The sequence below is a fragment of the Apteryx mantelli genome, chromosome 8 (genome assembly GCF_036417845.1).
Source record: "Apteryx mantelli isolate bAptMan1 chromosome 8, bAptMan1.hap1, whole genome shotgun sequence".
NCBI classification, from domain to species: Eukaryota; Metazoa; Chordata; class Aves; order Apterygiformes; family Apterygidae; genus Apteryx; species Apteryx mantelli.
This window is the reverse complement of record NC_089985.1, coordinates 23676053-23699747: the sequence shown is the minus strand read 5'-3', so window position 1 is coordinate 23699747 and position 23695 is coordinate 23676053. Positions and strand designations below refer to the sequence as shown.

At 38.0% G+C, this 23695-nt stretch overlaps 1 protein-coding gene and 1 long non-coding RNA gene across 3 annotated transcripts in view; one reads left to right on the top strand and one right to left on the bottom strand.

The window, feature by feature from the left end:
- Nucleotides 1-23695, bottom strand: part of LOC136992553 (uncharacterized) — a 60301-nt gene that overhangs the window by 8789 nt on the left and 27817 nt on the right. The window contains exon 3 of one of the 2 annotated variants that reach the window (XR_010884886.1): nucleotides 3590-4278. The exons of the other annotated variant lie outside the window; for it this stretch is intronic. This is a non-coding gene — a long non-coding RNA (uncharacterized lncRNA). Of the gene's footprint in view, nucleotides 1-3589; nucleotides 4279-23695 lie in introns of those variants that run through there. 2 annotated transcript variants of the gene reach the window in all.
- BTBD8 (BTB domain containing 8) overlaps nucleotides 2343-23695 on the top strand; it is a 36490-nt gene continuing 15137 nt past the window's right edge. Inside the window, 9 exon segments of the mRNA XM_067300939.1 lie at nucleotides 2343-2558; nucleotides 2638-2847; nucleotides 12384-12652; nucleotides 13575-13692; nucleotides 16802-16891; nucleotides 19106-19186; nucleotides 20182-20278; nucleotides 20769-20857; nucleotides 21078-21180. Of these exon segments, the coding sequence (XP_067157040.1) occupies nucleotides 2452-2558; nucleotides 2638-2847; nucleotides 12384-12652; nucleotides 13575-13692; nucleotides 16802-16891; nucleotides 19106-19186; nucleotides 20182-20278; nucleotides 20769-20857; nucleotides 21078-21180 (1164 nt within the window). The 5' untranslated portion in view covers nucleotides 2343-2451.

The window sequence follows — 23695 nt, the reverse complement described above, 5'->3', positions numbered from 1 at the left end:
TCCTTCCTATGTTAGCAACTTCTGTTCTTGTTTCCAAGAACTGCTGCCAAATTCTTGTGTTTATAGGAGGAAGAGACACAATGATGATGAAAACAGAGGGTAGAATTAATTTGGATGTGATGGGAGGGGAGAAGAAAACTGGATTCTACCAGCAAAGAAAAAAGCATGAAATGGAAGTCCCGAGAAGAGGTGAGTCCCCTGCCTGTGTGATCTCCCAAGGCTCCTTCTCCACCTGCAGTTCTGCATTTGCAGAACAAGTGTGGTGCCCCGGGAACAGCTGAGCCTGAACCAAGCATCCACACCACAAGCAGGAGACAGCTGAGAGGTACTGGAGACTCCCAAGGAGCCTGCTCCCAGGCATGCCATCTCATTCAAGCCAGAGTCTCGCATAGGTTGTGAGCACAGCCTCTGCTGACTTCTCACTAGCCTGTGCTGTCAGCTAAGTATTAGGTCTTGACTAAGCAGACTTCATCTGCTTCCTTTCATGCAGTTCATGTGATTTAAGGAAGGGTCCCCTCAGGATGGTGATAATGGTATTACTCTTGCCTTCCCATCCATGGATGATACCTGACTTGCAAGGATGATCTTCCCCCAAATGTTTTCAACATTTATAGACTTTAATGGTCACAGGCTTCTTTTACTACACATACTTACATTGGAGAGTGGCTTCACAGATGCTACTATGAACTGTCAAGCAGAATCCTTCCTTTAGTGTCAAACATAATCCACATTGCATCACGGCTATCTTTCTTTTTTTGTTGTTCCCCATAGCAACGTAGTTTAATTTGTCTCCACTTTACAGGAAGGAGAACAAGGCATTTTTCTGACAATTCAAAGATGTCCTGTGTGCAATGTTTTTAAGGAAACTTTCCTAACGGTCTTTCATAGAAGAACTTTCCTGCTCCCCAAAGCTGAGGTGCACAGTCTCCCTTCAGGGTTCTTGATCAATGTGAGAAGTAAGGTGTTTATACATCTCAAACAGCACCGCAAGCAATATAAAACAGTTCTAATGAGGAAAGGGACATCTATAATTACTTGTAAGTGGAAACACGATACAAAAGCTGCTTTGATGAAGGAGGAGAGGCTGATGTGCTTGTCAATGCTGACAGGTCAGTAACTGCAGGAGGCTGAGTCCAGTCTCCAAGAACTGGACTCCAGGACTATTCCTGGGAGCAAGCTCAACAAAGTTGGACCCAGAAGTGTTCATCCCTGTTTAGATGCACAGCTGGCACAAACATGAAAGGGGAAGTGAGACTTTCCTTTTTTTTTTTTGGAGAGGCCTTTTGTCCAAAGCTGGCTCCTCTGCTGCAGCACAGTATCATGTATGATGACTGTGAAGAGCAGGAATTTTCAGTTAAAGACTGTAACTTAAAAGATCTTCTGTTTGAAGGTAAACCCAGGTTTGAATACCAGCCTCACACTTGAATGTTTCACTGAAAAAAAAAAATCTTTAACCTCTTTGTGCCCTAGCAATAAACTTGAAAAAACTGTTCCTTGTCTCAGAAGGATGTTGTAAAGCTACTTCTATTGTCTGCAGGGCAGCGAGTTCAATTGCTCGGTAAGAAATCCCTTGCTGGACTGCAAGAGCTTTTCTGAAGGGCTGGGGAGCCCCTCGCTGCCAGGAGCCCCGGCCCGCCGGGAGCCCTGGCCTGCTGGGAGCCCCTAGCCCGCCGGGAGCCCTGGCCCGCCAGGAGCCCCTGGCCCGCTGGGAGCCCCTCGCTGCCGGGAGCCCTGGCCTGCTGGGAGCCCTGGCCCGCTGGGAGTCCCTCGCTGCCGGGAGCCCCTGGCCTGTCAGGAGCCCCTGGCCCGCTGGGAGTCCCTCGCTGCCGGGAGCCCTGGCCTGCTGGGAGCCCTGGCCCGCTGGGAGTCCCTCGCTGCCGGGAGCCCCTGGCCTGTCAGGGAGCCCCTGGCCCACTGGGGCCCCTCACTGCCGGGAGCCCCTCGCCACCGGGCCTCGCTTCTTCCCCCCTTTGCAGGTGATTCCTCCTCGCTGTTACCATGAGAGTTACAGGTAGGCGGACACATAACCGGTAATAATCGAAAGCCTTATTCTGATTTTTAACAGCCTGTGACTTTGCCATGGTAACTGTCAGGGGAAGCACAGGAGCTTACGTAAGACCCCAAGCGTTTATATTTGGAAGGGGCGAGGCGGGAACAGACGCGCCCCTAGGCGGCCCGCAGCCGCGGTGCGGGACCGCAGCGGCGCCGGCGCCGGCGGGCGGGGCTCTGCGCGGCCCCGCCCTCAGCGCGTCAGCGCCAGCCCCGGCCGCGCGCGGCCGGCCGCGAGCCCTCATTGGCCGAGACCGCTCCCGGCCCCGCCCCGCGAGAGGGCGCGGGGAATGCGCCGCCGCCGCCGTGGAAGGGCTCGAGCGCTGCTGCCTCCGTGACGCTCCCGGCGTCGTAGCGAGGGACCGTTTGTCCGTCCGTCCGTCCGTCCGTCCCCGGCGGCACATGGCGCGCTGCGGCGGCGGCGCTGCGCCCAGGGGCCCCGGCGCGGCGGCGGAGCGGCAGCGGCTGAAGGAGGCGCTGGCCGAGCAGCTGCGGCAGGACCTGGGCAGGTGGGCGCGCGGCGGCGGGTAACGGCCGCGGGCGGCGCGTAACGGCCGCGAACGGCGGGTAACGGCTGCGCTCCCGCAGGCTCCTGGTGGAGGGGACGCGCGCCGACGTGACGCTCCGCGCGGGCGGCGCGGCGCTGCGGGCGCACCGGGCGGTGCTGCTGGCGCGGGCGCCGCGGCTCTTCGGCGGCCTGGGCCTGGGCCTGGACCTGGGCCGGGGGCGGCCGCCCCCGCCCCGCGAGCCGCTGCGGCTGGACGGCGTGGGGCCCGCCGAGCTCCGGCGCTTCCTGCGGTAAGTGCGCTGCGGCGGGCGGGGGTGCGGCGCGGGGCACCCGGGCTTGGCCGCGGAGCATCGCTCCTCGCACCGGCCCGGGAGCCCGTGTCTGTTTTGTTTTGTCTTCCCCCCCCCCCCAATAGTTTTAACACTTATTTTAAAACTTTCCCATTCCAAGCGTTATCTTCGCAGCCTTTACATCTCCTGCAGTGTTTGCAGAGGACTTTCCTCCAGCTTGTTTATTTACCTCCGCCTCCCTCCCTTTGCAGACAGCGTGCAGGTATACTCATCACCATAACATGGTTTCACATGGTATGTAAAGGCTTTGTAACAGAACAAGAGCAAAAGGCAGCAAAAATCCTAGCTGCATCCTTGAAAATTGTCAGTGGCTATTAGTGCTATTGTTAGCAAGACAACATCATGAAAACAACAAAGAAAAACCACTCTTGTCATGTTTTAAAAAAAAAAAGTTACAGACTTGGAAAGTGAAGAGGAGCTCTGAGTGGCACATTCGGTGGGAAATTGCATGGTCATCACTGAAGTTGTAATGATCCCTGGTGTGGGGCAGAGAGCACAGCTTGCTGCCTAAAGTGAGATCCCAGAGCGAGGTGTGCTGAGCCATCGGTGCTGTGTGTGGGCTGCTGACTTCCCAGGGAAGATCAAGACGACTGGTGCGAGGACCAGAGTGCAGGATTTTCCCTTTGCCAGCTATTAGCATGTATCTGAAATCCCAGTTGTCCACCCCAGACTGTAGGTAAGTACATCAGGGGTGTAGGCTGGTGCCTCCACTGGACCCTGCAGTCCTCCCTAACTCTGTGCCACTAATTTGTCTTTTGAAGAACTGAGCAGCATTTGCTTTCCTTTAACAAGGCTGCGATGGTGCTATCTACCTTTTCTCTAACAGCACCCAAAACGATGCCCAAACACAAAATGATGCCTTGAATTACAGCCTGAAGTTGACTGGAAGCTAGCCTAGTTCTTGGAGCATATGTATCACCAGGATGAGTTGTAACAAAGACCCATAGGTACAGCTGAGTTGCTGTCTGAGAAAGTTGTGGTCTTCTACAAAAGTTATAGTTTTTCTGCTTATGAATACTGTTTCTCCTGTAGAATAGGAGAAACAATACTAGGATAGCATAGAAGAGCTTATCAAATCTGTAACAAAACCTCTTTTTCCTTATTTGTGTTTATTTTTTTATTTTTTTCAGCCTCCCAAGTAAATACGATCTTTTCCAAGGGATTTAGTTTGGTTTTGTCTTTTTGTTTTTTTCTGGCTTGTCTTTGTGAGACATACTTCCTTTGAGCCTCTGTCTCCCTTCATCAGGAGAGATAAAGGGTGTGTGTCACTCGCATGCTGAAGGCTGTGCAGCTCCTGTTCCCAGACTTCTGGGGATTTTTGAGCAGGATGGGAGACATGATGAACTTCATGATGATCTTTCCCCATAACCTCTGAGTGAAATAAATGAGCAATTGAGGACTGGTTCATTTCTTTTCCTATACTTGCACTGTCTGAGGAGCTCTTTTTCACCAGGAAGAAACTGTTGGTCGCTACAGGTAGTGCAACGTCTATATTGTAGACACTGTTCACCCTAAGTTTTTGCCTGATGAAGCTAGGTTAATGTTGAGTCTGCCTTCCTGCAGCTTTCTGTCGCTCTTAAAAGCATCACTTGAAAGGGGTCGCCAATTGCAAGCACGTCAATGTCAGACGCTTGCTCAAGGGTTCTGCAGTCTGCCTCAAGAGAAGCAAGCAGCGTAGCATTCCTAAAGGACAATAGTCTGTCATACATCATTAATATCTTGCCCTCTGAAAGAAAAATTGCTTTTTACCCTTTGTCCCATCAAATGTAAGAGAGTATACAAAGACATAGAAAATATGTATTTCAGTTGACTAGCTTTTGTGGTGAGGATGGACTGTCAAACTAAAGCATGTTAGGGGAATTTATTTCTTGATGCTGCTAGGATAGGAGAAAGTACTCTAATAATGCTTCTTTATAGGTTTGGAACCTAGTTTTACTAATTCATACCATTTACAGATGTATTCCTAGAGGCAATAACTAAAGCAGAAAACAGAATTTCTTTTTAACATCACTGAAGAAGGCATAGGTATTTAAAAATATATATATGGTCAAAGCATATCTATGTGAGACTAATTCTGCAGAGAAGCATTAGGGATCACAAACTTTAGAGCAGGAGTATGTGGACTATATATACATGCTCTTAACAAAATTCTTGGTCTCAGTTCTGCAGGATTTTCTTTGTGTAAGCAGGTCTGTAGCTCTAACTGTAAATTTTTCTTTCTCCAATTCATTGTAATTCTACCATACTTGTAAACTAAAATACTGGCTGGTAGAACTGGTTTTTCATTAAGCCAAAATAAAACTTTTTATAAACAAAGTGGTTAGAAAATATTTTTTTTTTCCATTAAAGTATTTTGGTGATCTGTGCCTTGGAGTGCAAGCCTGCAACTTAGAATCCAGGTGTCATTAATATCAGGTGTGCTGTCATCCCCATGAAGATCTGCCCATCAAAAAGCATTATAAGATTCAAAAAGCAACTTGCATATCCTCAGTTGACAGACTTGTTAGAACTTTGTAACTGCAATATCTAAAGCTTGTCTGTGCTTAGAATATCCTGTGCCTGAACCATATTTTTCTTGTTGTTGCAGCCCTGATTTGATAAGTATTCTCATTTTTAAGTATATTACTGTAAATGTTAGCCCGCATGCTGCATTAGACTATGGGTGGAAAGGAGGAGTATAATTAACATAAATCCTTGTTCCATTGTACGACCAGAGGAAAAATCTCTTTCCTGTATGTGTATATTATTTTATATTGTGTGCAATATGTCACTCTTCTCCTTTAATAAGCTTATGTTTATGCTAAGCTTTGTATGGCTTAATTGCACTGTAGTGTTTCAGTACTGGTTCAATTATTTTAAAAAGAGGTTTCAGTCTGGAAAAGATGACTTTAGAAATGAAAATCTAGTTATTACTCTTACTGTCTCTTGATATGTATATTGAAGGGATCTGATTTAAGGAAGGACAGAGAAGGACCTAATGACAGTCAGATGAAGTAAAAAAGCAATAAATATAGATCAAATACAAAGGAATACAATTGTCATTGTGACATTTACTGCCATGGGGGTTAATTTGTAGCATCAGCACTTGATTCAAAGTAGACTGGCGAAGGCTTTGACCTTGTTATGTTTACGCAATTCTGTATTGGGTAGCACAGGGATGCCACATCTAGTTTAAGTGCTGGCAAAAACATTCTTGAAGATAAACTGCTAGACAGTATGACAGTAACTTCTTTCTGTACTCTAGGTGCACCCTTCATTTATAGAATAAATTTTAGATGGTAGCAACCACTATTAATACAACAGATATCCTATAGCATTGTTCCAGTTTCACCTGTCACTTAGTCACACCTCTTGCAATCTCACAGCTGCTCACATCTGTCAGAATCTTTCCTATGTGCAAGGAAAAAAAAAAATCAGCCAGAAGGTGGAGTATCTGTCAACATTACAGGACATTAGACTGATATTACAGAAGATGATGGTTTAGCTCTATTTTTAGTTTGGCCTTCTCTTGCATGTGAGGTTTTCATAAAGCAGTTGCACCAAATACAGCATGACTTGCTTTGTTTTTGAAAATTTATTTTTTTTATTAATTATCATTTATAGTTCCATAGTGTTGGATTACAAAGTAGGGAAAATGGCAAGTACTTCCTTAAACAACTTCTGCATAAGATGATCCTAACTGCTAGCTACCTGTTTTTATTGTCCCTGTTAGATACTGGCCACCTCAGAGAGAAACGTATGACTTCTGCAGATGTACTCTGAATTCTTTTAAGCCTACACCTCAGCCATCTTACCCTTAAAATATAGGCTTCTGCATTTTCCTGTAGTGGGTTGTGATTGCAGACCAGTCTATTTCAGAAAGAGAGGAGCATGCTTAGATTTTTTTTATTATTATTTTTGATCCATGTTTATATGTAATCTCAATTTCAGAGGGAAGTTGAGAAGCTAAACTGTCAAGTAGCAGTATATTCAGTATTTGTGTGATATTAATCTCTTCCTTAGGAAAACACTGTATCTCAATGCCATGGATTTATGCCAAAAAAAAAAAAAAAGCAGAAAGGAAATCAGATTTATGAGAAAAAGGCAGAAACCTTTCACTGGAACAGTGATTGCCTAAGGACCGGATTCTTCTTCTGCTGAAATGAATAACTTTCATGAGGACTTCGAAAATTGAATTGGAATCTGCATGAGGCAGTGAAGCAGCTGATGTTGCATCTCATGAGAAGAAATTTACTGAAATATTCCACTTAAGAAATCAATTATGTTAAAGCAACCATCTTAGCTACAAAAATCAAGCAGATGGCTCTTTTAGCAAATCTGAATGGAAATGGAAGGATCCTAAGTGATTCTGGTGGGCTGGGGTTGCACATGTAATGTGCCTAACTTGTGCTAACAAAGATTCACTGCTATAGGTGTGTTGCTGAAATATAGCAAGTTCACCAAGGTTAAATACAGCACACAAAAGTATTTGCTGCAGTTGGGTTTGCTAAGGACTTCAATACATTTAAATGATGGGCAGGAGTTCATAGACTTTCTACATCTTCAGTGTTATTTATCAGCAAAAGTTAATAATAAATCTTGTTTTTATTTTGGTATTTTATTGTGATAACACAGTCTTATTGTTTTACTAAAATGTATCATTTGGTATTTTAACACATGTACAGAAGGCATTTCAGTGCTATCTAGTTTACTTGAAGTTTTGATATATGCTATATGAAGTCCTTATTGAAAACAATCCACAACACTTCAACTTGTAATTAAAAAAAGTAGTATTTATGTTTTGTCTGTGTCCATCTATTTTATTACTGCCCACGCTACCTGTTCTGGGGATCTGTATTTGTCCCTCCATTCTAAAGTTGCAATAGTTCATTTTTTTCATATTTTTTCATATATAGGACATATAAACTGATGCACTGTCAAACAGCAGAAACTCCCCTTTTCATACATGGCAGACTTCTGTACTGGCAGCTTCATGCTATCCATAGTGTTTAGTATTTATGATTAAGAAAAACTTTCAAATTAACAATTAATTAGTTTGTGTTGCTGGCTGGATTTAAGATAGAAAAAAACCTCTCTCCTGGCATCAAAGTCTTTTGTTCAAGCCTGGTTTGTAGTCTCTTTACTAGTGTTCTGTGTGAATCTGGGAAGATACACAACATATCCACAACACACATACTGTTTAAACAGTGAGTGTATAAGAACTCAAAAGCATTTCTGTAGTGCCATCAATGAATAGAGTGCTTGTATGGATTTCTGAAAGCCCTTGGCCTTGGTAGGAAAGGCATGTGTATGTATAACTTTAAGGCAAATGTGGGTAAGGAGAAAGAAGGCAGGTAACAGTTTCCTCCAGGTAGACTCTCAGTGAAGAACTCTCAACTCTGAAAGCAAGTCAGATCTTCTGTAGGGAAGATTTAAAAGGTAGAGTTTGTTTGTTTTTTTAGAGTTGGTTAACCCTTAAATCTAGTGTTCTTTCATCCAGGCTCACAATTACTTTGGGACCATAGGACTGGCTGTCCTAACAGCTTTCAGTAAGGCTTGGTGTTAATTTCAGTGACTGCAGGTATTTCTGGAAATGACATCAAAAATATGTTCCTCATACCTTTAAATATGGTATCTCATTAAAATAAAGCCTGCCTTTTCCCCTCCCTTGCTCCTCTGTGCCCTCTCTGTGCTAGTGTTTTACAACAATTCTGTTTGGGATCTTGTCAGTCTTGCCAACAGTGGATGTGGCCCACAGTAAGGAAACACCTTTTAATTTAGAAAACTAATAGAAGTGGGCCATAACTCAGAACTCTGTTTCAACTCAAATATCCTAGGATTTTTTGTGATTATATTTGTCTTTTTTGTTTTTTGTTTTTTTTTTTTTAGTGGGTATAAAACATACATAATATAAGGCATAAACAAGCCTTATTTGTTTCTAATCAATATTTCTGACTCTTTAGTTGTTTTGAGAACAGAACTGAATGATTGTGCTTCTGATGAGACTATGTTTTTCAAAACCATGTAAATTCATGCATCCACAATTGATAGAAATGGATGGGCCTTAAAGAGAGATCTTTGTCTGAGAAACTTCCCACAGAACTTAGACTAAGTGATGTTGAATAAGAGAAAGCTTAATTTCAGGGTATCTTTCAAAAATGAAACTGTGAATGAAATCATTTAATGCACCAAAATAACCTGTGATGGGCTATTTTGGGTTTTCCTGGTATTTTGCAAGCTACCTGCAAAGTACCTGCTTTTCTTCAGAGTGCATTTTGAGATGTCTGTGTAGACTGTGTGCTGTTACACAAATGAAATAACTTAGTACTAATTATACTTTCTGTGAAGCTGATCACAGTGAGTATCATCTAGTCCAGATTCCTGATCTTCATTAGATAGGTATGTTGAAAGAATTGAAACACTGTTTATGTCTTTCTAGTTTACTTAGATGACACTGCAAACTGCTTTCCTGTAAATACTTAATTCAGTTCAAAGCTGGTCAAGTTCAAAGACTTCCTTCTCTTAATATCTGCTCCTGATTTATAAAAGAAATTTACACCTTTATAGAAACATAACTTCTTATAACATACTAAACCAAGATGTCACAAAGAATGCTGACTACGCCAGGTGGTCTGGAACAGTAAAAGCTGTTCATAGCATGGTAATTTTGCATCAAAGGTCCTGGTTTCTTGCAACTGTGTTTTAAAGAGATGGATTTATAGTATCATGAAAACATTAGAGCTCCAAGATCCAAGCTATGCATTTTGCTGTGTATGAAATACTTCCGCAGCTTTTACTTAAACAGAAAGGCATAATTTGATATTCTGTAGAAGATGGTCTAGAAAACTTCATTCTGCCTTTAAAAATGAGTCCCTAAAATACAGGATGTTTTCTGTAATGGGTTTTAAAAAACTGCAGAATCTTCCCTCCTGGAAAGAACAGCTAAAGGGATTTAACCGAGATAATGAACACTTCTAAAAGATGTGCTAAAAACATTATTGGTGTCTGTGAAATAGAATAATGTATATGCTCCATTAGACTTAAAAAGTAGTGAATTTACAGTCTGTATGAAGCAGGACTCTTATGTGACATAGAGATGTTTTGCTGAGCTTTTGAAAGTAATTAAGCCAGTACTGTGACAGGATTTTTGAAATTAGCCCCATTCCATGTCTCTTTAAAGGAAAAAACATATTTTGAGTGGAGTAACTTTTCAGATCTAAAAAAAAATTACTTTATTGTGGTTTAGCAGCATGTCATTTTGATTTATTTGCAGATCCCTACAAATTTTCTATTTTTGGTAATGGTGCCACTTTTATTGAATAAGCTTAGTGACAATAGAATTGTGTTCTTGAGCTTCCTTATGTAGATCATCTGAAAGACTGAGGATTCCCAGAAGACTGTTGTCTCATTGCCTAGATTATCAGATTCCCTATGAATATGTTTTTCAGTTACTAGCAGTGAGAAAGCAGTAATGTTAAAATTATGATTTTTTGGTAAAGCAGTGTATTTGATTCTCATTCTTCCTCCTCAAAGTACAAAGTCAATTTGTACTGTCTTTACATGTTGAATATGCCACAGATCCCAAACAAGGGATAAAGTTCCGATGTAAATTTAACCTAACATATTAAGAATGGCAATTTACTTGCAATGAACCTACACTAGGAACCTTCCTGCGGTTTGTTTCGCATTCAGTATATGTTACCAGTTTATTACTACTTTAACTGTAGCATTTGTTTACATCTGCTAAAAATGAAGGGAGAAAGTTGGAATGATTTTTTTGTCAAGTCATGGCTGTAAGTGGCATTGCCCACGTGACTAAGAGATGTTTCTTGGAAGATCTAATGCAGACAACCAACCTGAAGATGCAGAAAACTAGCTACTTCCTTGGAATTCTGAAAATTCTAGGTTATTTGAGTTCTACTCTGAATTTCTACTCCTGAGTCCTACTGCAATAGAACTGTAAAATACAGATGTTAAGCACTGAGAAACATAGTCAGGTGGGAAATTGTGTGGAAGTCATAGTCTTAAATTTTCTAAAGAATTGCAATGTCTCTGTGTTCCAGCAGGCAACCTGTCCTGTTCTTGGTAGTCTGGCTAGTTATTACCTGTCTTTCTCTGATGTCTCATGCTATTCTTATGTTGGGTTGTAATGCATTGTAAATCAGAAAAGCAATAGAGGGTTGGGCCAACTTCACAGGTTAGAAGTTTTACAAGCACATTTACATATAACAGTCTCAAAAATCTATGTAAAGATAGTAGCAGGGACACCAGCCTTACTATTTCAACATGAAATTTCATTTCTCCTGTTTACACATATGCCTGGCCCTTGCTTTCTAAATCTAGCAAAATATCAAAACTCCCATTTCCCCGATCTTCCTCACAGCTTCTTGTAATTCATCTGTTGGTGAGGACCCTTATCACATTACACAAAAGAAACCTACCTAACTATCCTTTAAATATAGGACGTAAGAAGGAAGGTTGCTTCTTTGTATCTTTTCTCTGCCCCTTTAGAGGACAATGTTCAAATATCATATTCAAGTTACTGTGTCCCCAGTCTTAATAATAAATCCTCTCTGCCATGGAGTAAGTGACTAAATGCAAATCTGTAAGTATATGTCTGCTAAATCCAGAGTAACTGTAGCTCTTCTGTTAAATTTTGTTAACTTCATCTGTCTGGTATGAAACCACTGATTAAACATGTTATGCATTCACATTCACTTTTTAAGGCTCCATTAAGTTGCTGAAGTGCAGTATCTTTCTATAAATATGAGATCTCTGCAGTCGCAGACTGCGGGCTTTGTTAGCCTTTCCAGATCTTGATCCAAAAATAAGCTGGTGAAACAGATGGGAAAGTGGGAAGCTGGAATTACTAAATGGAGAAAATGAAAGCTTTTGGGTAAGCTTGACTGCAAATTTTCATGCTTTCAGGCGTTTAATTTCCTTTGAAATTGAAATTTAAATCTCAAAATTTTCTTACAGTTCTGTATTTGTAATTTTGATATTAGAAGCTTTTTATACTTTGTTTTTGTAAATTTGATGATGATATTAAAGGACAATCAAATGCTTTTTCTTGGTCCTACTAAGATTTATAAAACAGTGAGCTGTCATTAACAAAACAAAGGGTTTGATTCTGCTGTTGCCAGTAGATGATTATAACAGATGGGCAATACAGAGCAGACAAAAACTTTATTAAATAAAAAAAGTTAAGTGAGAGAGGGAAACTTTGTTCCTGGCAACCTGATAATAAATTTTATTTGTTAGAATATACTAGTGCTGCATTTTGAACCATTACAGAAATATTTGTTTGCTTTCACAGAAACACTGTTTAAAGACTTTTATTATTATTATTATTATTTAGCTCTGTCATCACTGAACAGTCTAGCTATTGTTTTCTGTTCATGAACCTTGTTAAACAAAAAATATGTTGTCATTTTGAGCTGGATCTTTTGTTTTGGTCAATTAAAAACTACAGGAGTAAACTTAGTGTCATCTTCTAGGCTTGTATATTCATCTGATATAAATCTTAAAGAAGCTGAAGAACTAGCTATGATGAAAAAAATATTGGGACCCAAATTAATACAAGAAAACGAGATTGCTACTCTTCAGAACACTCAGATAACAAATGTTAATTGTCTTGGAGATGGCAAAAGAACAACAATTAAGCAGAATTCTCTAAGTGGAGCTATGCCAAAAGAAGTTGCTTGTTCATCTTGTATTGAAGAAGAAATTCCAGGAGTCGATGCAGAAAGCAAGAAAGCTATGGCAGGTGGGTTTGGAATTCTGTTTTTTTTTTTTTTTTTAACTAATTATCCCAAAACTGTTATTGATGTAAAAACATGAGAAAAGGTTATAGCTATTGTTGTAACACAGCTAATATGGATATCCATTACTATGGTCTACTTAATTCTTTCACACTTTGAAAAAATGAATTGCTATAGAAGTTTGGCTGGAACAGTTCCCAGACCAGAGGAAACGTGACAGCACATCAGACATTGGGCATGTACATCTGCATTGTGTCCAGTCTTTTCTTTGTAATTCAGCAAACTTGAGTCCTGAGAGCATGGGACTTCCATAGTATGTAATTTCTCCATTTCTTTCTTTTCCTAGCAAAATTATACTAGTTACACTGTTTTTTATTTTGAGGATTTTGGAATCTTTCAAAGTCATTCAGAATCTTCCCTACTACATCTGTGAATGAAATAAGTAACACTAGGCAATGTATAACTGCATCTACACCAGAGGTGTTGACTGCTACAGCTGTCAGTAAGATATACAAAAAGGTAGGATCAAGCAATATATTGGTTCAGGCAGAAGTTGGTATCACTACATGACCCTATATTTCTTCAGAGTCTACTTTTCTTGAACCGAGAGGTAGCATATCTGTGTAGAAAAATGAACTGGCTGCATAATCTTGTACAAGAATACCTGTAGCACTCTTCTTCCATCGATATCAAATGTGAAGCACTGGTCAAATTTCCAGTATCTCAGTTCAAAACGACAAGTAGAATGCATTTTCCCACTGCTGGGTCTGAAGTCTTTCAAGAAAAGTTCTAGCTTGAATATGTCATGTTAGAATTTTTTATGATGACAGATTCTTCTTTTTAAATATTTTAAATTATCTGTACCCTGACAATAGTCTAGTCTACACTGGAAGAACTCAAAATAACTATTTTCCCTGCCATTTGCAGGTAATTCCAACCTAGAAACTGCATCTGTATTAGGAGAAGACTTAATGATGCTCTACAAGAAATGTTGTTGTCCAGATATTACTATTTGCATAGAAGGCAAAGAGTTTCAAGCTCACAGGTACCTATATTAAGTATTTAGCATAAAAATATTTTAACAGACATCCTTTTAAAACAAAACACTGCTGGTGCCATCTATCTAGTAAATTATTGCTGATGTTGTTCTCAAGGTGTGAACTGTTTTATTTTTTCAGGTTTTCTGTCAGAGGTGGACATACTTTGCTACTAAGGAAAACTTTTTGTTAGCTGCAATTATTCTGAAAACAATCAATTTTTTAGTACTTTTAAGATTGTTGTATACTCATATTATTAATATAAACTTGTGTATAAACACTGTAGGTTTTCTTTGCTAACATTTTAAAAATGATCTGTGCTCTCTGAAGAAAATGAAAAATTATAATTAAACTTATACACCTATTATTTCTGAATAAAATTACCATATATGTAGAAATATTCTGGAGTTGAAATATTTTTTTCTGCTCTTCAGAATCTGTGCCCACAAAATCTGATTTTACTTTGATTACTTCAGTCAGGCAGATGTAAAGATTGTTCTTCTGTCTTCAGAGAGCAGCAGTCTTTATTAGATCTGAAGTTCCACACCATATAAAAATCATTTCTAGCTGAGAAAGCCAATTAAAGGAGCAATATCCTTTTCTTCTTACTTGTATGTTTGATATCAGTCTGCTCTAATGTTTGTATTTGAGATAGCAAACTGGAGAGCTTATTTTTTGTTCATATTGTGTATATTTATAAAACTGAGAGAGCTGATCAAAACCCCCCATTATTTTCAGTGTTTTCTCAACACAAATCCATGGGGGGGTTATATTAATTACATTACATATATCTTTACAGAAGATATGGGAACACAATGATTATAATGGTGACTCTGTTTTTCATTTTTAATAATAAGATTAGGATATATGCAGAATTCCCAAAGTGGAGTGTAGTTAGACATGGCACTTTTCCCTCTTGTCTACACTATAAGAAGGCATGTTCTCAGCTCCAAAGTTTTGAGAAACAAATTACTTCAGTGCAGAAAGAAACTCCACAGAAATCTTCAATCAGCAGAGCTTCTTCTGTTTAGGCCACTTACTGCCTGGAGCAATGTATCTAGTCTAGTCAGAATAAAATACATGGCAGTAAATCATAGAGAAAACAAGGATGTTCTGAAACAGGTGCAAGACTTGATTGTTTCAGCACTACATCAGGTGAACAGTAGGAGTCAATAAAGGAAAGCTAACTTTGGGTATAATTGTGGTGAAAGCACCCATGTGATTGATTTATTTTGAGAGGGTTTTCTGGAAGTTCTGACTGGAGACAGTAATGCATGCATGCATGTAAACACACACCGCTTATCTCAGTAGTCCTTAATTTTTTCCAAGAAGTCCTATAAACTTCTAAGAGACTTTGTAAAGTGTAAGGAGGAGTGGTATGAGAGAGTTGCAAAGTTGTCTCACTAGTGCTTTGCTCTAGTCTCTAAAGAGTTCTGTACTTAGCAACATAACTTGTTCAGTAAAAAACTTGTGGCACAATCATTACAATGGGGAAGTACATATAAATTTACTTCAGGCTTCAAATGCATTTGGTATGTCCATGTATTTTATAAATTATTTTATCACTGTTGTATGTTTAAGTAATACATACTTTTCAATAGTATCAGTAGCCATCTTAATTTAAAATGAATTCTTGAAATATCCACTTCAACTGTGCTTAGCCTTGTAGTTGATCTAATCCTGTTCATTACTAAAACTTACTTGGAAGAGACTGATAATATTGGAGATACAGTATTTCACATCTTCACGATACTGTATTACTGTACTTTGTAAGAACAAGAAAGCGAGTGTGTGTGTAAATTCAGAATTTCACATACTCAAAGCTGTGATGTAATACTCATTTAAGCATGGACATATTTAAATCAGATGTGAAGCATTCTGTAGAAGCTTAATTATTGCTGGCTGAATCATTGGAGGAATGTGTGAAAAGTTTCAAATTTGAAGTATTGAGACTTCTGAAGAAGAAAGAAGGGAGAGCTATGAGAGATTCCAGAGTATATAATGAATGGAAAAGAGGGTAAATAACATTCTTCTTCCTCCTACACAAAAATGAGAGTGCATTGAAGTATTTTGGGAGCCAACAAATATAAAACATGTAAAAGAAAGTATTCTCACGCATTTTTTTTTAAGACCACTTTGATTTTTCTGCTACAGAAAATAAATAACGCAGTAATTTTATAAATAATCAGAAGCTTAGTAAGTGTCAAAAACTTGTATGTATGAGAATATCATCTACAGCTACAATAGGCCAGATAAAATGTATAAAGGCTGACACTATAACTGGGGTAAATCTGGAAGGTTAAAATCAAAGGCAGTTTTCATTCACTATCCTCTTCCTTTTGGCCCTTCCATTTCTACCCTAAGAAAAGAAGCTCCTGTTGCAAAGGTCTTCTCTCTGAAGAATCTAACATTGGTAGAGATGCTGAACTAGATAAACTCCTGGCCTGGGGTTTCTTTATTGTCTTTTATGGAAGAAGTAGTAAATCAGATTAGCTTCTTTATATACTGTTACGCCTTTTGATTATAGAAATACAGGGTAGTAGTCTAAACGGAAGTAATTGATAGCTCTTCTCGAATAGTGCTGGAAACACAAATCATATTGTTGGATTATGTTAGCATCAAGTTTGTTTGACCTTTAGCATGTGCTGGTTAGGTGGGCAGCTGATCTGGAATGGCAGAAGTTTTACACTTACCTTTTCATTTTAATAAATAGACATTTTTTTAGTACAAATGGAATTTGAGACAGATTCAGAATAAAATTATTTGACTAAAATGGTGCTGTATAAACAAGGTTATATACTGTTATTTTGTAAATAAAGCAAAAGAAATAAATTTGCAATTTCATATTACGTAAAAAGAGAATGCTTGTGGCAATAGATTTCTTCTGTGTGAATGTTAAAGTCATACTAGAAGTAAGCTTTAACTGAGAAATTTAGAGTACCAATTTTTCTTTTTTCTTTAGCATGTTTTGAAATTCCAAACGTACTGGAAGAAAAGGCATGCAGTATGCGATGACACCTTAATGCGTAAAGGGCAAAGATTTAAGTCAATGTTATCAAAGAGTTTCATAATAAATATTTGTATCTAGTGGAATAATGTTTACTTTTTCTCTCTCAGGGCCATTTTATGTGCCAGATCTAGTTACTTTGCTGCTATGCTGAGTGGAAGTTGGGCTGAAAGCTCCCAAGAGCACATCACTCTTCAAGGGTAAGTGTTGTCTTTGCAAGTCATGTGGGAGCACAGGTAGGCAATTTAAAATCACTGCAAATATGCAGCAACTGTGCTGCATATAGAGCACCAGAGATTAATGTGCCTTGACTTTTTTTAGTGTGATATATTTCCTGAATAGTATTTTGACTTCAGTACAAAACAGTTTGAAATGTATTTGTTAATATTGTCAGATGGTAGAGGAAAGAGGGGTGTTTTTTGGTCAAAAAGAGGGTATTATCCTTTTTTGTAGAGCATGTTTTAGTATTCACAGTCTATTTTGCCCTTCTCTTATTTGCCTCATGTCACACATGTCATGAAAAGTACCATAAATGATTGGACAGTGTAATTTATTTTCATAGCTATTTTTAAATAAAAGTATCCTATTTATGATAAAAAGACAAACAATTACATTTCATAAATAGTGTTAAATAATGATATTTCAGCATCATACACTAAGAAACACTTTTGACTAGCATGCCTGTTTCTAATGGCTTTCTGTGCAAGTGCTGAAAATAATTGAGCTGTCAGCGTAGGATGAATACTTAAGACTTTGTGGATAAATTGGGGAACAATTTAGTTCTTTCCAATATCACAAAAAACAATCAAAATATTTCAGATTTCCCTTAAAAGCAAACTAATATTTCTACATGTTAGCTTTTTAAGTTTGTGTGGTGTTGGCTGATTCAGCTTTCTTCAGAAAGAACTACGTACCTTACAGTGCTGCAAAATAGACGTGCTTTGTTTTAATATAAAATTGCTTGGCCAAGTGGTTTTCTTGTATTTTCATCATTTTAATCTTCTGTGTAATAGTATTACTGCAGAATCAGGAAGGTTTTTTTGTTGATTTGCTTATTTTTTAGTGCTGATAAAAACAATACACTTTAAATGTAATTGATTGCTTAGCTTTTATGCTATATGTAGCAAATGTTTTAGAGGTTGGTGATCAACGTTACTCTGGTATTTACGTTTCTCTCCCTGAAATTGATTTTCATATCTGTTAATTTCTATCAAAGAAATTTTAGTCTTTATTTTTCAGTAAAGGCTTTCTCCTGAGAAGTATTTAATCTTTATAAGAGTGTATTCTCATGCTAATGTCTTATAATTTTCAGTATTAAGAATCATCTCAATTTATTGTACATTTTCTAGTTCATTTTTCTGCTTTGTGCAGATTTTCATGCTGTCTTCTTAAACACTTATAAATAAAGTACATATGGCTTACTCTGAAATAATGAAAATGCTGTATAAGGTAACAGCTGCCAAGACAGCAGGGAAACTCCTTCTTGCTGATTTTATGGCTATCCTGTGTGCTAATATATAGAGAGACAACTGTGTTGATTTTGCTGCTTAGCATGTTGCAACCACTTTTTTTCTTTTGTTTTTAGTCATCAATGTCTGTTGCTTAAACATGGCTAATGTTTTGAAGGGTCTTAGCTCCATTTGCATGACTAGCTTACACTAATGTACACTGCCCCTGTAGGTTCTGAAAACTGCACATTGAGATGTACATACATAAGTACAATAATGTACTGTTAGGAAGACTGTGTCCACCATTTAAAAATACATATTCTGGGCCCTTCCCCAGTATGGGGCTGGGACAATGCAAGGATGCAAATGGCAACTCTGTGAAGGGCTTTCAGGTTTCTTCTCCTTATTTCTTCTGAAAATAGCCATAAAGACTTTTTCTAAATATTTTGAGATGCAACTTTTCTCATTAGCACTGTAATAAAACTATTAAATGTATTTTTGTTAAATATACTCCTAAAACCAAGAATTAAAAATAATAGAATGATTTTGAAACATACAGTTACTTAACAATTGAGTCATTACTAGTAAAGGGCCTCGAAAAGATTAAAAAAACCTCTTTTCTGCATATTATCAGAATAAATAATCTAGCGTTTAGGTAACTATCACAGATCTTACTAGTATATGGTACTATTCTGCTTATGACTAATCACAAAGATTTAAAGTATTATAAAGTTTCACCAAGACTGCTGAGTAGCCAAGTTAACCCACAATGCCATCCCTTAGATAATTTTACATTGCAGTAATCTTAGAGACAGGAAATATTTTATCAGGTTGTTTACCTTCCATTCACAGAATGGCTGTATGATGTATTAGTCTTTTGACCAACTACTTTGGTTAAAAAAAGTGGTAGCTTTTATTCTGGATATGTCTTTATTTGTAATGATGTTTTTCTTTCTCTTTTTGCAGCATAAACCATGTAGAAATGAGTGTCATCTTGCATTTTATATATGGAGGTATTCTGGACTTTCCAGACAAAGTTGATGTTGGGTATATGTCAACTTTTAATTATTTTTAAATGCAGTTTATGCCTGTTCTGTATTTTCTCAATTAAGAGTCAAAAGAAAACTTCTTCATCTAGTATACATAAGACAAAGATGTCAAATGTGGTGATCATTATATCTAAGCATACTTCAGAAAATTCTAAAAATAAAGCTGTTGAAGAAATCTTGTTTATTTAGCAGCTACTGGAAAAGGTGGGCCAGCAATTTTTGGAATATTATATGAGAAAAGTAGCAACCAATGTAATTGTTAACTTTTTTTTCTGCTATAGTTTCTAATCCTATTTTTAAACTGCTAGTCTACAATAATTCTAAACTAATGAAATAAATTCTGAAATGTATAATTACTCCCTGAAATAATTTATTTATCAGCTGTTGAACTGTGCCACTAAATATTAAAACACTATAATTTCTGAATTTTAGAAATTGTTGGTCAAAGCTTATCTAAAATAGAAATATAGTATTTTTTATAATACGCCCCAATGTCAACATTTAAAACAGTAATTGATATAGAAAATAATTCTGTGGTATTGATTAGTATATAAAATTAATAGCTTGTTCACTGTGCTGCTTTTAGTATTTGGAAGGGATACAATTCTCAGATACTATGTCATCACTAACATTTTATGTAACCCTTGGAAAGAAGAACTTCAAATAGCCAAAACTGCTGGTACAAATACCTTTTTCACTTGCTATCATTAAAAGAGAAACTGAGAGTCTTCCAAGCAATTTTTCAAGCAGTTGTTGAGGCTTACTTTTATGTAGACTGGAGTCAGTGGTTGAGGAGATTATTTTTAGGTTAATACATGTTCCTGTTCGAAGATTATTCTTTGGAGAGTTTCACACTTGGTAATCAGTGTATTTCCTGCAGAAACTTCTGATTGAACAGAGAGGTGAAATTAGTGTATAAATTGTTTTGTAAGCAAAATGTATATATCAAAATGTGATTTATTTTTTGATTCCTCTTGTTACTGCTTTCTTTAGTCGCATATTGGGCATCGCAGATATGTATGGGCTAGATGGGCTGAAAGAAGTAGCTATCTACATTTTGAAAAGAGATTACTGCAATTTTTTCCAAAAGGTACGTCTAGATCTGTCAGTTCTCACGCTACTTTGTCAGCCACAAAGCCAAAGGGAAGAATTTCAATTCCACTACTTACAGATCACATTGATGAGATAGTTTAATTTAATACCTTCTAATTTATTCCAACTAATTTAATACATTCCAATGTATATGTAACTTGTTCTTAATTGTAGTAGGAATATGGAAATACTGCATATTTGAATATCAGATTTCATGGGCATATATTTTAAAAATACTTTTGTTCAATTTAAAAGAGTTTAAAAATAAACAACTGTTTAAAGTTAAGCATTTTCTTGCGTTAGGCTCATTAGGCTGAATGCTACATTTTTGACCTGTATGGAGGCAGATGACTTCCCTGTTCTGCACAAAAGCAAACAAACTTAAATACTGTGGTAGCTATCAGTACTTCTGACTGAAGATTTTGTACTTCTGTACAGTTTGTGTAAGTAAGAATGTAATAATTGTGATAATTTTCAAATGACTGTAGCCTGTTCCTGGAAAACAGCAACCCGTACTAGAATGCATGGCTATTGCTCATTCATTGGGAGTGGAAAACCTATATGCTGCTTGCATGAAGTAAGTAAAATAAAATAAACTATGGTTTATGTTTTCCATTTCTCGTTCACTGTTGAAATTAATTTATTTTGAAAAACTGAATTTATTAAATTTTCATGTTTTAAACAATTTTCCTCACAATATTTTATAAGGATCACTTAATGTTAACAAGTGAAGACAGAAAATTGTTTCATCTGTTTCTTACCTGAAAAAGACTTTTTTTTTTCCCCCCCCTCAACAGATGGGTACAAAAACATTTTGCAAAGTGTTTGTCAGAGAGAAGCTTTGCCAGTTTACCTGCTGAACTTCAGAACAACTGTCTTGTTATGTTGATTCAGTCTTTGGTAAGTAGTACATAGTGCGCTTCATATAAAAATATGAATATGTAAATTTTTGCTTATTTAGCTCTGCAAAGTAATTTAAGAGATAATAAATACAGTATTAAATTTGTAGTACATTAATTATAATGTATAAAGATCTCATTAAAATAACAGTTTAAGAACAGATTTTGATGTGCAGATGTAGTTGCTATGCTTCATGGAACATAGTCTAATGAAAATCATGCACAAGTCCAGCATAACAATACAGAAGTTTATGAAATACAATTGTGCCATCATAGCACAGCATCATCTATTCAGACACAGAGGAACAGCAAATTGCTGTTATCAGTTCTTACATTAAATGGTGGGGTGCCAAACTGCAGCATTTGTGATTCCCTTTTCCCCTTAGTCTATATTCTAATTTGGAAGTGTACATTTTTTTTTCTAGACTTCCGGTGATCACTGGCTATCAGTGATCACAAGCCATCTATTTACAGGCAAGCTAGTCTTTCAAAATAAAGTAACAGTATAGTATACGTATTATCTTCTACTGCACATATGGCAGTGTTGAAATGGTCCTTCAAAGCTTAGCATTCACTGTTTGTGGCATATATTTATTGTTTCAATTTAGATCCGCTTAAACTTATGTATTTCTGAATTGTGTTTGTGTTTAAGACTGCCATCTGAGCTGACTTAAAGCAACTGCTTTGAACTTGACCCATTAACAGAAAATTCGGTCCAGTAGTTAGCCTATAAATGCACTGAACTCTAATAGAAATATGAAGAGTAGGTAGAGGAGCTAAAGGTAAACTTGTAGAGCCGCTGCCAAACATTACTGAGTATTACTGTAACGTGGATTGGCATACACAAAGTTTAGTCTAGCTAGCTCAGATAACATTCATGGGAAGACAGGATGGTTTCAGTTCTAGCACACACTAGACAACTAAGTATGTGAGATCTCCAGAGGACTTGTGTAGCTCATGCTGAAGTCCTTGTTCTCATGTCTTTGTTACTGTTGTTATCCAAGCTAATTGGCTCAGGTACAGCTACCCATGCTGCCAAACATACCCCTAGTTCAAGAGATGTACTCTCAAGATGATTCCAGACAAGAATTGTCCCTTGCTGCAAGAGTTGCAAAGGCTTCTGGGGACCTTCTTGGAAGACTTAGCAAGAGACTGCTTACACCATCAAGTGCTGGTCAGCTGTGAGTGGCTGCTAGTGCATATTTAGTGACAGCCTGAAAAATGAGAGATTTCAGAGCTATATGGCAACCAGGGTTGCTCGAGGGTATCCACAGTTATAAATAAACTGTCCTTCTACCAGATAGATAACTTTGCTCTTATTAGTGAGCTTTGTAATATACTAATACAAAATAAAGACTGTAGCTATAGCTGTTACGACAGTAGGAGTATTTTGCCATTATAACAGATCAGTACACTAAATTGTTCCTACTATACATACATATGTGTATGTCATACATAGTATAAATACTAGAGTAGTTTCAATTAAGGTTGTCGTAGATCAGTCCATTCTGATCTATGGGTTTTCATGGTTACACCACCACCCATTGCCGAAGTAGCTCAGGTATGTAGTGTGAAAACAGAGTGTACTGTAGATGCAGCTCTAATATCCCCTCCAGTCACCCTAGTGTGACAGCATTAGGACAGCATAAAGTTAAAGCCAAGCCACTTTAGGCCTCTCTTCCCCTCTGTGCTATTATAATATGTCAAGATACATTTTAATAATTTAAAGTTAGTGTGGGTGGGTCTTTGCAAGATTCACCCATATTTTATGGACTGATGTGTAAAAAGGTTTTAGAACTGCAGATTTTAAAAATGTATCATAAGCCTCTTCTGCCCACAGAACAGTTCTGTTGACTGAACACTTAACTCTGAGCTCTTGTGGCACCCAGTCCGAAAATTTGTGGAATTTCCTGTGTGGTTTTTCCAACTCAGAATCTGCAAAAATGCTTAAAGCTCTTGAGGGAGAAAGAAGAAAAGGTCTGATATTAATTTTACAGGGGCTACTGTATGTTTTACAGTCCTCTTTTTAACAGTTACACCCAGTTAAATAGTATGACCCTACCAATCCCTTCATTCATCAATCCTGGAATTATAAAAGTTAGTTAGTTACTGTGGGGCAGCTCTTTAGAGGAAGAAAACATGCAAAGAAAAGGAGACTGCTGGTGGGAGAATCTCTGGGAAGCCTCAATGACGAGCACAGAAACACTAAAATGGGAGTGCAGCTTAAACACTATTCAGGTACTTGTCCCTGGAGTCCCAACTAGATCTAGGGAATTGACCATGTTTTTAGGCAAGTAGAGTAGACTCCAGTTTAGAATGGAGCTAGGAAAAGAATTGTAACAGAAGTAAAATTCAGTTAGAGCCACTCCTGCAAAGTGTTGATTTAATCAGAAGTCCATGAAGGCACTTTATATTTCACTGGAAGTGCCTAATGGGAGTAAATGCTTACTGCCTTGTGAGCAGGGGCTGAATCCTGGACAATTCAAAAAGCTTGTAACTGAGTCCAATGGGAGCAG